Raw genomic sequence first — 14,872 nt, forward strand, 5'->3', positions numbered from 1 at the left:
TCCTAAGCATGGAGCCCAATGTGGGGCTCCATCTCATGCTGGCAAGATCATGACCTGAGTTGAAATCAAGAGTCGGATGCTTAACCAACATAGCCAGTCAGGTACCCTGGGTCAGCTGTTTTTAAAAATGTAAATTATAGGGGTGTGTGGGTGGCTCAGTTGGTTGAGCGTGGGACTCTTGATTTCGGCTCAGGTCATTATCTCATGGTTTGCGAGTTCGAGCCCCACATCGGGCTCTGCACTAATGGTGCAGAGCCTCCTTGGGAGTCTCTCTCTCTGTCTACCCGCTCTCTCTCTCTTTCTCTCAAAATAAAAAATGAACTTGAACAAAAATAAAAATGTAAATTATAACATCATTCACAAAAGATATACAGCACTGGGCCTTTACCTCATCTGTATTTCTCACTTTTCAGCGCTTTCCACTGGGGGGTGATGATGAAGTTATGAGTTCAACTTTGCAACAATTTTCAAAAGTTATAGATGAGGTAAGTGCTTATTATAATTATATCTTGCTTGAATATATGGTCTTATAATTAAGTTACTCAAGTTGTTTAGCTTTTATTGGGAACTTGTATTATTATGATAGGAGCAAATCTCTATAATAAAAGTTTACTATTTAAAGAAGACCTTATTTCCATCTTAGTGGCTGTCTCCTGTCTTAGTGGCTTCCTCATAAAAATAGTACTTTCTTTTTCTGATTAAAACAAATTGTTTTCAAGGGATAAGCATATAGATGTGCTCTCTCTCCTCCCAGTCCATGTCACATTCATCCTTTCACTGTGTTATTTGATGTAGGCAGGGAGAGAATTAAATTATGAGCTATAGGTGGGTTCTGGGACTTTTTTAATGATTAGTTCTGCTGACTGGTTAGAGAAATTAAGGGCTGATATTGGCTGTCTGGGATGGAAGGATTAATAAACTGAATGGCAAAATATTGCTAGGTGGAAGAAGTGTGGTGAGAGCTGTCTAGGGAGTCCATAACTGTTCTCAACTAGTGCACTGATGAAAGATGTTTTCACGTGAAACACTGGATAGTTCTGTCTTTTCTAGTCTATCTGAAAAGTAATTTTTTGAAATATTTTATTTAAAAAAATTTTTAATGTTTATTATTTTTGAGAGAGAGACCAAGCATGAGCAGGGGAGGGGCAGAGAGAGAGGGAGACACAGAATCAGAAGTAGGCTCCAGGCTCTGAGCTGTCAGCACAGAGCCCGACACAGGGCTCAAACTCCGGAGCCGTGAAATCATGACCTGAGCTGAAGTTGGATGCTCAACCGACTGAGCCACCTGGGCGCCCCTGAAATATTTTAATAACTCATTGTAGCCAAGTATTATCACAGGAGAGCAATATAAAGAAATGTTTGTAGAAAATGGAGTATTTTTATTGTGGTAAAATATACATAACATTAAATTTACTCCTGGTTATATTATGCATTCACAGTGTTGTGTAACCATCACCACTGATGTTCCAGAACATTTTCATCATCATCCCAAAGGAAACCCTGTGCCCATTAAGCAGTCATTCCCTACTCCCTCTCCCTTCAGCTCCTGGCAACCACAAATCTACTTTCTATCTGAATGGATTTGCCTGTTGTGGATATTTCCTATATAATTTGTGGGGTTTTGTGTCTGCTTTCACTTGGCATCATGTTTTTAAGGTTTATCTGTGTTGCGGCATGTATCAGAGTTTCATTCCTTTTTTAGGTGAATAAAATTCCATTGTATGAATATACCACATTTTATTTATTCCTTCATGGTTGATGGACATTTGAGTTGTTTTCTACCTTTTGGCTACTGGAAGTAGTGCTGCAGTGAGCGTTTGTATACAAGTTTTATTTTTGTTTTTTTGGGTTTTTGTTTTTTGAACACCACTTTTTCAGTTCTTTTGGGTATATAATCAGGAGTGGGGTTGCTGGATTATATGGTAATTTTATGTTTAGCTTTTTGAGGAACTGCCAGACTTTTTTCCACAGCTTCTGCGCACTTTTACATTCCCACCAGTAGTGGAGGGTTCCAGTTTCTACACATCCTTACCAGCGCTTTTCATTTATATTTTTATTATAACCATCTAAGCGAGTATGAAGTGCTATATCGTTGTAGTTTTTAATGTGCATTTTTCTGATGGCTAATGACATTGAGCACTTTTTTCTATGCTTATTGGTCGTTTGTATATCTTTGAAGAAATGTCTCTGGTAGCCCCTGCCCCCAATCCACAGGGGATACATTCCAAGACCCGCCCCCCAGCGGATGCCCGAAACCCTGGATAGTATTGAATCCTGTATGTTTTACTGTATATACATAAATGTGATAAAGATTTATTTACAAATTAGGTGCCATAAGATTCACAGAATGAGAGAATAATTAACAGTAAAATAGAATTATGACATAATAAAATTTGTGTGAATGTGGTGTCTCTCTCTCTCAAAATACTGTGCTGTACGCACCCTTTTTGTTATAATGTGAAATGATAAAATGCCTACACGATGAGGTGAAGTGAGGTGGATAGTGTAGGCATTGTGATCTAGTGTTAGGCTACTGTGGCCTTCTGACACTGTCAGGAGGAGGAGGATCATCTGCTTCAAGACTGCAGTTGACCTTGGGTACCTGAAAGAGCAGAAGGCAACCCTGGGTAAGGCGGTGGCACTACGATATTCAGACCTTTGCCCTTTTTATAATTGGGTGGTTTATCTTTTGTTACTGAGTTTAAGACTTACTCTAGACGCAAGTTCTTTATCAGGTATACGATTGGCAAATATTTTCTCCCTTTCTGTGGGTTGTGATTTTATCTTCTTGATAGTATCCTTTGCATAAAAATTTTTAATTTCAGTGAAGTCCAACTTATATTTTCTTTTGTTGCTTTTGCTTTTGGTGTCATATCTAAGAAACCACTGCCAAATCCAAGGTTATCCTGTATTTTTTCCTAAGAGTTTTAAATGGATTTTTTTTACTGTATAATATTTTGTAGTATATCATATAATTTTGAGTGTTCTCTTATATAAAATGGATCAGCATCTGTTTACTAGATTTTATTTAATTTACATAACACTGGCTAAATGTCTCTGTATAGTTATTTATTTGGCCTTTTTGTCTTTCTTTTACTAGCTTAGCTCTTGTCATGCAGTACTTTCAACACAGCTTGCTGATGCCATGATGTTCCCCATTACCCAGTTTAAAGAAAGAGATTTGAAAGGTACTGAAGTCAAGTTTATGTTTACTTTCATTAGCTGTCAGAAGATTAATACTTCCAAAGTGCATATTACTCTATACCTTAACCATTTCTGACTACAGTTTATACCACTTTGTCACTGGTTATTTGTGGGAGATCCTGCTAGATGTTAAACTAGTTACTGGAAAGTACTGATATGGATAGTGTCACTTTCCTTGAGAAAGCCTAGAGAAGGAGATGGGTGAAGCAGATAATTATGATACTCTGTCTCTTATAATTAGGGAATGAGCAAGGTACTGTGGGGCCTCAGAGGAGGGTGTCAGGAAGGCATCACCAAGAATGGGACCTCAGCATTGAACAGTGAAGACGCATTTGCCAGGAGAAGAGAGTCACTGTTCTATTAGAGGGACTAGAAAGCATAAAGGTATGGGTTGGAGAAATACATGGCTTGTTTTGTGGATGACGAGAACTCAGTATGGCAGCAATGTTGGGTATGTTGGGGTATGACAGGAGACAGATCTAGAAATAGATCATGCTAAAGATGTTGGACTTGAGTTTATAAGCAAGGAGAAGCCAGTGGAGGCCTTTAAGAAGTAGACCCAATTCCTTTAGTTTTTAAGGATGGAATAGAGTGTATTTGATGTTGAGGAAAATGGATTAGGAAGTTGAGAGCTCAAGGAGGTGACAGTGGCACAGGAGGTGTGTTTATGGGCTGCAGTAGTGGGAGGTAGGAGTACTGGCACATCTAGCAACCCATGACTTAGTAGTTTATGGTGGTTTTGTTTCTCCCCACTTAGGATTAGTAGGTGATAACATGTGAGTTTTACAGAATTGGCTCTGTTTTCTCATAATTCACAGTCTCAGACAGTCATATAGACTTATTTATTGAAAATATAGGTAGAATTAAAACTGAACTAATGTATCAGTGGATGGCAAACTATTTAAATTATGCATGAAATAAAGACAGATGTATTTTAGAGATGGAGTTAATATTTATGGTGGTGATCCTTAAGAATGGTTATTTCCAAGGTCAGTATAAACAAGTTCTTTTCTTAGTCTGAATGTCATAACCTTATTAATTATTCTTTGTTCCTCATTCAGCATTTTTACTTATTAGAGTCAGTACCAGTAAATGAATGAAGGGGGTGCTTGGGTGGCTCAGTTGGTTGAGTGACCAGCTCTTGATTTTGGCTCAGGTCATGATCCCAGGGTCATGGGATGGAGGCCTGCGTTGGGCTTCACGCTGAGTGTAGAGTCTGCTTAAGATATTCTCTCCCCCTGCCCCTCTCCTTTGCTTGTGTGCTTTTTCTCTTGCTCTCTCTCTCTCTCTCTCTTTAAACATAAATAAATAAATAAAAGAATATGTTGCATGCTGGTACTAAGACTAATCTGCATATCTTAGAATTTGCAATGATTTTAAAATTTGTTTTTGTGTCATATTACTAATTTGTGGCAAGTCGAGTTTCTGTTGGTGTAACTGTGGTTAATAATAGTGAATGTTCCATAGGCTACTTGAAACACAGAATAACCTTTTCACTTTGTTGAATTATGAAATGTTATTTGGAATTTTAATTGTAGCTTAAATGGCAGTTACTGTTTTCTAAACAAAATTTAAGAAATTTCATAAATATGCTAAATTGAAACTATTCTTGAACTTTTCCAGAAATATTGACATTAAAGGAAGTGTTTCAGATTGCTAGTAATGGTAAGTTTGAATACTTTACAGTTGGTTCTCGCAGTGATCTATTTATTTATCAACACAAATCTGTGTTCTATGTAGTAGAAAAAAATGAACCTAATTAAAAGTTTCAGTGAATATTATGTAAATCAGTGCTCTTATTTAAGTTGCACTATTTGTGCTACAAGAAAAATTTAAAAGGAAACTAAATCAGATTTTTCAGTTTGTTGTCTTAATAATACCCGAGGAATTGGCGTAATATTTACCCTTCCTTGTTTTCCTGTATATTCCAAAGTTGTCTTTAGTGAGCATTTGCCATTTTTATACTGAAAAATACTTTTAAAAACTTAGTACAGTCTACTTGGAATTAAATAGTTTGCCAATTAAATAAGTAGAAACATAATGGGAACATTTAAGTGGATTGCTCATATGGTAGAGAATTCTTGCTTTAGTACCTTTGTTGAAAGATGCACATGTGAAAACCATTTAAAGTTTTTTTGGTTTATAAGTTTTGTAAGTTTATAAGTTTTGTCAGGTAAGTTTTAAGTTTTGTAAGGTACTATTGTATTGTTGTTAATAGTTATTTCTCTTCCAGATCATGATGCTGCAATTAACAGATATAGCCGATTGTCAAAAAAAAGAGAAAATGATAAGGTGTGATACATACTTACTCCTTTAGTATCACAATTAGCAATTGTTTCATTAGATGGTCTGGTTTTTCCTGTTTAAACATAGTAGCTAGCAGTTACTTTGTACGTTTTTCTGTATTGCCCTTGGTTCTTTCCTTCTATTTGTTTCAAAGCCTTTCTGATAATTATTGGACAATAATTATCTCTTTGAACAAACTATTTTTCTGCTGGCAAAATTTTCTAAGTAAACAGAACTATTCCAAAAATGCAATTGATGCACAGTATATAGCATTGCTCCTTTTGTGTTTTGATAACATTGCATGTGTCCTATTTTTATTTGACTATATATGTATTCAGAAGTGTCTTCTGAGATAACAGTGGTTAAACAGTTGAATTGTTGCATACATAATTGAATGAACTTCTGTTATGAGGACCTTCTCTTTTACACGGAATATATATAGTTTTTGATACTTGTTCCACAAGTGAAATCCAGAAATATTTCACTCTATTTCAGGAGATATGCATGTGAGTAAAAAACAAAGAAATTATTAACAAGTTCATCTGGATGCTCCTTAAGATCATTTCTCTCTCAGTGCCTGATCCAAGGCTTGCTGAGTAGGGCTCCACTAGATGTTTTTGAGTGAGGTGATCTCTGCCCTCAGAGTTGGTTTCTGCAGCCTTGGCTGTGGCTGCTGGTAGAGACACAGTGATCGCTTGTGGGAATCCACGACTGGGTACAGTTTACTGTGCAACAGCTACTGTGACGCAGTAAAGGGAATGTGTCTCATAAAGTTCAGTACGAAGAACTTTCAGTTTCTAATTTTAGTTCACTGATTATTTGACGGTGCAAATATTGATGAAATATATACATTTTGAATTCTACATTACGAAATAGTTTAAAGGTCTAGGTTAGAATTTTGTTGTATTTTTTATGTTGCTTCTGGCTGTTCCAGGTTTGTTGTTGTTATTCCAGGTAGTTTTAAAAACATTCTTTTACCAATTTTGTTTTATTTGAAAAATTTTTGACCATCTGCTATATGTTGGGTACCATGAGGCAAGAGTGTGAATAGGCTCCACTCGCATCCTCAGGGAGTGGACAATATGCACTTAAGGAAGGCATATTCCTATGTGAAGGCGTACAGCTGGATTGGATTGGGTGCCAGAGTACGAGGATGAAGAGAACCCATGAATTAACATTGAGTTAAGTACTTAACAAATAGAAGTCTTAAAATGCTGCAAGAGCATACAGAGAGCCTCAGTTAACTTTGGTGATTTGGTGAAAGGCTTTACTTTTAGGAGGTGCTGTTTGGATTGAAGATGAGTGAAAGTCACTGGTTTGGGACGGGGGACAGAGGGCGTTCCTGGAAGAAAAACAGCCTTTGCAGATGCACATGGTAGAGTCTAGAGAATGTAAAGGTTAGGAGTACTCACTGGCTCTAAGTCAGGCTGCATGAGAACACATCTCAGCTTTGCTGCTTGTTTGTCTGACGTCATTTTCGAGCCTTTATTTCTCTTGTCAAAAACACTCAGTAGTTTTGACGATGAAATGGGATAATGCATGCAGGGTACCTGGCTTGTAGCAAGTTTTCATTAAATTCTAGCAATAATTATTATGATAATGGTGTGTGTCTGGAGCATAGGATGTATTTGGGGAGGTGTGGCAGAGAGGACAAGAAAGAAGGAGTTTGGGGCTATTTCAGTGACTTTGAAATTTGAGTTAGAGAAAGTGGGCAGCCTCCTTAAAGGAATCCTACTTAAAGGATTTAAAGTGGGTAACACCATGCAGTTGTGTTACAGAATAAAAATACTACTGGAAATGTGAAGGGGACAGGACTAGTGGGAACTCATTGAAAAAGTACCAAAATAGTTTGCAGAGCCTCAGCTAAGGTCGTTATGGAAAGTGGAGGGGAAGAAATACTTCTAGAAAATATTTTGTGAGTGGAACTGACAAGACTTATGGTAGGAGGAGGAATTGAAAATGAGTCCTATAATTCTTTTTTTTTTGTTTGTTTTAAATTTTTAAAAAAACATTTATTTATTATTGAGAGACAGAGAGACACAGAGCATGAGCAGGGGAGGGGTTGAGAGAGGGGGAGACATAGAATCTGAAGTAGGCTCCAGCCTCTGAGCTGTCAGCACAGAGCCTGACGCGGGGCTCGAACTCAGAAACTGCGAGATCATGACCTGAGCCGAAGTCGGTTGCTTAACCAACTGAGCCACCCAGGTGCCTCAGAGTCCTATAATTCTTGGATGATGGGGTGGATCTTGGGATAATTAAGAGAGCTAAGAAACGGAGGAACAGGTTTGTGGGGAAGATACTATATTTAGTTTTGTACGTTTCCAGCACATTTATACACACATGTGGACACACACACACATAAAGAGCCTAGCTGGAGATGTGCTTCTTCTGACACTTAGGAGAGTGAAGGGCAAGAGATACAAATTTGAGAGTCATTGGTGTATTGGGATATACAATCCCAATACTTGGTATTGGGTACTTGATTAGGCATTCTAAGGAAAGCAAGAAGAGAGAAGAGCCTAATGCACAGTACATAATAGGTGCTCAATAAATGCTTGTTGTCTGAATGCAAGAACTTAAAGGAGCACACGTATTTTAAGTGTGGGTAAAGAAAAACAAGTACAAGAGAGGAAGAGCAGCAGGGGGAGAACCAGAAGAGGGGTATGCTGTGAACTGACCAAGATCAAAGACTGATGGCTAAGCTAATACCAAACCACTGTCTGCCTTTCCTCTGTGTGGTAGACTTTTTCTGCCACACTTAGTTCAGTTATTGTATCATACGTAGTTATGTGCAGAATTTGCTTTACATGTGCATTTTAAGATGGAGTAGTTGGTAGTAAGACAGGAAAATTAGCCAATATTTTATAGGATTTCTCGTATCTTAGAAAATAAAGATGCACAATTGCTGGTAATACACCAGTTTCCTTGGGTAGGCTCTTTCCTATAGCCACTACTAAAGGTAATTAAACATAAGTACACAATTAGATATATAATAGTATTTTTAATGTTTTTATTTGAAGGTAAAGTATGAAGTCACAGAAGATGTCTACACCTCCAGAAAAAAACAACACCAGACCATGATGCATTATTTTTGTGCATTAAATACTCTTCAGTACAAAAAGAAAATAGCATTGTTAGAACCTCTACTCGGGTACATGCAAGCTCAGGTGAATACTGACTGTACTGTCTTTTGGATTATAACTGTTCTAAAAACTTCATGTTGAGTTTGATATTCATGTTAAGCATTAGGGTATTACAGACTAAGGTCACAATATTCTGTTTGGGTGTGTATTTTCAAAAGTAATTTAAAATGTCATCAGAATACTATTTTAAAGAAGCTAGAATGGTTTTCCTTGCAAATGAAAATTTCACATTTTTTCAGGTAAATGAAATTACTTACCTTGTATTTAGTCCTTGTCCATCACAGGTTGGGGACAAGGGACAGAAAGCTAAATGAATCCTGCAGTTACTTCTGCTGGAACTTCCTTTCACCCTTGCTTCAGAGTAGATTTGAAAGAGAATGGGCAAGTTTGAGTTTGTCTCATGTTCCCTGCATACCTCCTGAGTTAAAAATAATAGATTGAAACCCCAAAGTGTCCCAGGAGGTTTGCATCAGGGAGGAGGCTAGAAAATTAAATTTGGTCAATATGAGATGGCACGTCCCTAAAAATTAAGAGTTTAAGGAAATTCAGATATTTCTTCAAATATGAGCACTTACTATTCCTCAGCATAAAACTTATCTTTGTAGTAAACATAGGTTTATCCATATGACTTAAAGTTTTCCAGTTTTTGTTTACCATATGCATATATTAATATATAAAAAAATGTATGGTGAAATTGAAGTCTGGTTTTTACAGTTGCTCCAAGCCCAGTAGAAGTCATTGTAAACTAGTACACAAATGGGAATACTCCCTTGTTCATTACCTTACTTTGTATCTGGGTGACTGTATGATTCATTTTAAGTATGTTTTGTATTGTGTGTGTTTCTGTTGCTCATCTCCCCACATGCACACCCTCTTGCCTTAGATAAGTTTCTTTAAGATGGGTTCTGAAAACCTCAGTGAACAGCTGGAAGAATTCCTGACTAATATTGGAACAAGTGTACAGAAGTAAGTATTTTCTTCCTTAAAATTGAAAATGAAGTTACAAGAATAACTTAACAGCTAAATGCCATAATCTACAAATATTTAGCATTTAGTTTCCTGAGGGCTATTTTCCCTGCCATGGGAGTGTGTCTCACATGCTTCTTGGTGTTTTCACCATCTTTTCCACAGAATTTGAACTCTGAATTTTATAACTGTGTCAAGGCTTATGGTATTTTATTGATTCTAAACTAGGTTTTATGTCTAAACATAACAAACACATAATAGTAATTAACCACAAGTTAATTACCTTCACAGTTATCTGAATTGTGGGGGATGGGTGGGAATTGCTATGTACATCTTGCTTTTCAAGCCATGAAAGCTTAACGAAAGAAAGTCATTCTGGTCAGGTTCAAAAGTCTGAGCAGTGATGTGGTCAATCTGAGATCTGCAGGGAGACGAAAATGATTGTTTTAAAGGCACAGGACAGAGCAGTTTGAAAATTCCTCCAAAGTTAGGTATTTAGTGTGGTAGTTTTTTAATTTAGTATTGTTGCCGTAATATCTAAGTTTCACTTAAAACATAAATTTGTTTCATAATGTGTTCGTTTTATTTTAACTACCCACACCACTACTACTCTCTTTAAGAAAATATATACAAAACAAATGTTTAGGTAAACATGATTGGTAAACAGTTCTTTGTTGTGGTTTGTTTTCCGTGTTAGTGTTCGCAGGGAAATGGACAATGATGTAGAGACCATGCAGCAGACAATAGAGGATTTGGAAGTAGCCAGTGACCCCTTATATGTACCTGACCCAGATCCCACGAAATTTCCTGTTAATCGAAACTTAACCCGGAAAGCTGGATACCTTAATGCTAGGAAGTAAGAGAACTACAGTTATTTTCATACATTGTATATCATCTAGGGTAATATCAAGTGAACATAATATATAATTGATATCTGCTAAATTATTTTGATTTTACTAAAGGTTGAATCTTTTTAGTGGTATTAGTGTTTTTGTCAGTTTTTTGATGGGGGTACGTGAATAATTTTCAGAAGTAAAATTTTATTTAGGTATTTATTGAATAATTTAGAATTATTTTTATTTTTTTTAAATTTTTTTTTTTTTTTTACATTTATTTATTTTTGAGAGACAAAGAGAGACAGAGCACAAGTGGGGAAGGGCAGAGAGGGAAGGAGACAGAATCTGAAGCAGGCTCCAGGTTCTGAGCTGCCAGCACAGAGCCTGTTGCAGGGCTCGAACTCACAAACCGTGAGATCATGACCTGAGCCGAAGTTGGACGCTCAACCAACTGAGCCACTCAGGGTCCCCCAGAGTTATTTTAAAAGCAAAACCAGTTTGAGTTTAAATCTAGGATTACATGAAATATCATTAAATATCACTTTTATCATACTTTATATGTAATTATACCATCAGATCAAATTTCAGTTTTTACCTAAAGGTAGGATAAAGCCAGTTAACCTTAGGAACAAAATGAATTCTTTCCTTTCGATTTTTTTTCTCTTGAAAGGTGAACTGTAGTTTATGGAACATCGTTATAACAGTTGCAATTTGATCATTTCTAGCCTTGTTTTGGAAATACACGCACACACGCAAAAGTGGGTTGGCATGCATGAATTTATTTTAGAGACTGAAAAACTGCTATTTGTATTTTCTAGGCACCTTGGTGCCTTTTTGCAAGCTGATTCTTTGTGATGTTTTATCTTGTGTCTGGCTTATGATGAGATTTCAGGTGTGTTGATACTGAAGAGTGAATGTACTTTCTTCATTTAGTAAAACAGGCTTGGTGTCATCTACCTGGGACAGACAGTTTTACTTCACGCAGGGTGGAAACTTAATGAGTCAGGCACGTGGGGATGTAGCAGGAGGCCTCGCCATGGACATAGACAACTGTTCGGTAATGGCTGTTGACTGTGAAGACAGGCGGTACTGTTTTCAGATCACTTCCTTTGATGGAAAAAAGTTAGTATTTTTTCCTACTATTAATAAAATCTGTAATCGTTTGAACTACTGAAATGCATGATAATTCCTTGCCATTCAGACATTTTATAGCTATTTTAGGCTTATTACATATTAAGATCATTTTCCTTTTAATCATGTAGAAATGATTTGAATTTTCCTTTCTGACTAGGTTAAATGACCTTGTCAAAACAAGGTCATATGGTAAAAACCTGTGATTTCATGTTAAGATACTGTTCACTGAAAATTCTGCATGGTATGGGGAAGGCAGCACAAGTTAGTGGAAAGAGCCCTAACCCTGGGGTCAGAAAGTTCAAATTTGAAATCTGCTACTTACCATGTGGTCTTAGACAAGTTATATAGCCTTTCTGAGCTCCATTTTTTTTTTTTTCTTACATGTGAAATGAGGGTGGGGTGGTCATAATCCCTACTTTGTAAATTGTTATGAAGAATAGAAATCTAACATAATGTAATGTGCCTAATGTGTAGTAAGTGCAAATACCAATGTCATTTTACTTATTTTTTATTAAAAAAAATTTTTTTTATGTTTATTTATTTTTGAGAGAGATACAGAGTATGAGTGGGGGAAGGGCAGAGAAAGAGGAAGACACAGAATCTGAAGCAGGCTCCAGGCTCTGAGTTGTCAGCACAGAGCCCTACGCGAGGCTCAAACTCAGAAATCATGAGATAATGACCTGAGCCAAAGTTAGATGCTTAACCAACTGAGCTACCCAGGCGCCCCACTAATGTCATTGTTAAATGTTACGTATTTCTGATTAAGTTAATGATTTAGTCCATTAATGTTTATGTGCAATTTTTAAAACTTCTGTTACCTTTGCATTGAGAACCCATAGACTAGCTTTTAGAATAAATTTTTGAAAAACAGAAAAATAAAACAAAAGGAATATTGAGAAAAGCTATAATCTCACTAACTAGAAGCAAGAATTAATTTTTGGTCTGTTGCCTTACAGTTTTTACTCTAACTACATTTGTTTTTAACTTTATTTATTTTGAGAGGGGGGAGGGGCAGAGAGCGAAAAACCCAGTCTCTGCGCTGAGAGTGCAGAGCCTGACGTGAGGCTCCATCTCATAAACCATGAGATCGTGACCTGAGCCAAAGTCAAAAGAGTCAGACACTTAACCGATTGAGCCACCCAGGAGCCCCTCTAATACATTTTTTAAAAAATACTTGAGGAAATGCTGTGTGTGTGTGTGTGTGTGTGTGTGTGTGTGTGTACACACACACACACACACACACACACACTTTGGATCTACAGCTGCTTATTAAAAACATTTCACAATGGCTGCATTATAATCTATCTAAGGATGTAAACCATAATCTAAAATTTTTCCTAATGATGTTTAAATTATCTGTAGCTTTTTTCTACTTAATTAAAATACTGTTTTTTGATGTTTGTTACTATTCAGATACAGCTTCTGAATTTTCAGTCATTTTTTTCTCTATGTTAAGATGCTATGGTTCACTGTCTTTTATCAAATGGTGGTTTAATTTCATATTCCTTCTTTAAATATGTAATGAATGTCAGTTACTGTGTCATTTATCATGCTGGATGTTGGGAGTCCCTGTGTTCATTTGTCAGAATTACCAAATTGTTAATATGTTACTACAAGTACTTACTTTTTTGTTTTTTCATTTTATTGCTAATAATGCTTTACATGATTTCTCATTTCACATTCCTAGTGTGATTCAAAATTAGTAATTATTTTTTTCTCTAACTTAGTAACATTTATAGGAAAGCTAAACATCCCAATGTTAGTGACTAATATATTGAAAAATTTTACTTAACTATATTTATGGAGAAATAATAACTAAGTATAATTGGTGTTTTCTATTAGGATTACTGATTTATATTTGAAATATATAGGATATGTCAGAAAGTTGAAGTGCATTGTCTTATTTGCAGTGTTCTTTTGGTACAGTTTGTCTTCTGAAAAACAGCACCTGTTTCTTTTTTGGTTATGTTTTGGCACAGACAGCCAAAGTCAAAGTTGTTAAAATATGAGTACAGGTGCCCCTGGTGGTCTCCTTTTCCTAAGATATTGATTGGTTGTGTGTTTTGGGTTTTTAAAGTTTTGATACTGATTGGTTTTATATGTACTTTGAAAGATAAAACATTTTCTCAGATCAATTTTTTTTAAGTTAAGGGTCAAAATTCTTTCTTTTTTTTTTTTCAGATCTTCAATTTTGCAAGCAGAAAGTAAAAAAGACCACGAAGAGGTAAAATTTTATCTAGTTAATTTCTTCAGCAACATCTCAAGATATCTCAGCAACTAAATATTAAGATACAAATTTGGAAAATCCTAGTTAATTACAAAATTTTTTAAAATAAAATCTGTTGTCCCCAAGCAACATTCTTAAGTTTCACACACAATTTTAAAGCTAGACCTATAAGGGGAGACGTTAGAAATCGTTGCTGTCTGTCTTTTTAAAGGCACGACTTCAGAAATGACCTTGTGACTATTGCTTTCTGGCAAGTTAGTAGTATCATGAGGTGACAGTTTAATTTATTCTCTTCTCTCACCAACTTTCTGAGACCGTATTTGCTGCATTAAGAACGTAGTGGCAACAGATGTAGCATGGCAGGAAGCAAGTAAAGCTTAAAATGAAAGACAGAAAAACAAAAATTTGGGAGTGTCTGTTCTTCCTCACGAGTCTTTTATTTTTGGCTCCATTTTTACTTCTAGTGCACCAAATATGGAAGGTAAGTTACCACCAAGAACTGACACTTCAAAAACTTTGTCTTGAGAAATACTCTTCGATGAAAGTATACTATACTTGATTTTGAGCCATTTTATCTGGTATTATAACTGTGTTGGTAGAAGACAAGGTTAGAAATTACATAGAGATCTATTTTTATTTACCTCTTATGCAAAAGAGTAGGTATTAAAACTTGCTTTTGGTTTGTGAGGAACACAGACCTGTGTCTGCTCTCTGCAGGGCTTACCACACAGAATTTTAGTTTAATGAGGCTCATCATGGACTGAAATCCTCGAGAGTGAAGTGGAAAATGTGGAAGAGAGAGCATTTTCTATGTTAATTAGTTATAAATCTGAAGAAGGGAAGTATGTAAAATGCATTCGCTGGGAATATATTTAGCTCTTTACTTTTTTGCATTAGTGTTAATCATGAATCTGAATCCAGACTCTCTTATTTGGTGGAGATTATGAAGGGAAGTGATATAAAAAGACAAATACAGGCTACTAAATTATAACTTAACATTATTGCTATGTTTTTATTCCCTTGTATGAAGTTAATTTGGGCTTTAAAAATAATAAATCTATTCACTGTTCTGTTAC

General features: G+C 36.0%; 1 protein-coding gene across 3 annotated transcripts in view; it reads left to right on the forward strand.

The window, feature by feature from the left end:
* APPL1 (adaptor protein, phosphotyrosine interacting with PH domain and leucine zipper 1) overlaps positions 1-14,872 on the forward strand; it is a 56,855-nt gene that overhangs the window by 9,249 nt on the left and 32,734 nt on the right. For 2 of the 3 annotated variants that reach the window (XM_011279730.3, XM_045051710.1), the window contains exons 4-12: positions 414-485; positions 3,101-3,188; positions 4,828-4,869; positions 5,438-5,496; positions 8,511-8,657; positions 9,517-9,599; positions 10,297-10,455; positions 11,369-11,557; positions 13,751-13,793. In XM_011279730.3, the coding sequence (XP_011278032.1) occupies positions 414-485; positions 3,101-3,188; positions 4,828-4,869; positions 5,438-5,496; positions 8,511-8,657; positions 9,517-9,599; positions 10,297-10,455; positions 11,369-11,557; positions 13,751-13,793 (882 nt within the window). The remainder of the gene's footprint in view (positions 1-413; positions 486-3,100; positions 3,189-4,827; positions 4,870-5,437; positions 5,497-8,510; positions 8,658-9,516; positions 9,600-10,296; positions 10,456-11,368; positions 11,558-13,750; positions 13,794-14,872) is intronic. The other variant, XM_045051712.1, reaches the window with a different exon arrangement.

This window comes from Felis catus, chromosome A2, assembly GCF_018350175.1.
Source record: "Felis catus isolate Fca126 chromosome A2, F.catus_Fca126_mat1.0, whole genome shotgun sequence".
NCBI classification, from domain to species: Eukaryota; Metazoa; Chordata; class Mammalia; order Carnivora; family Felidae; genus Felis; species Felis catus.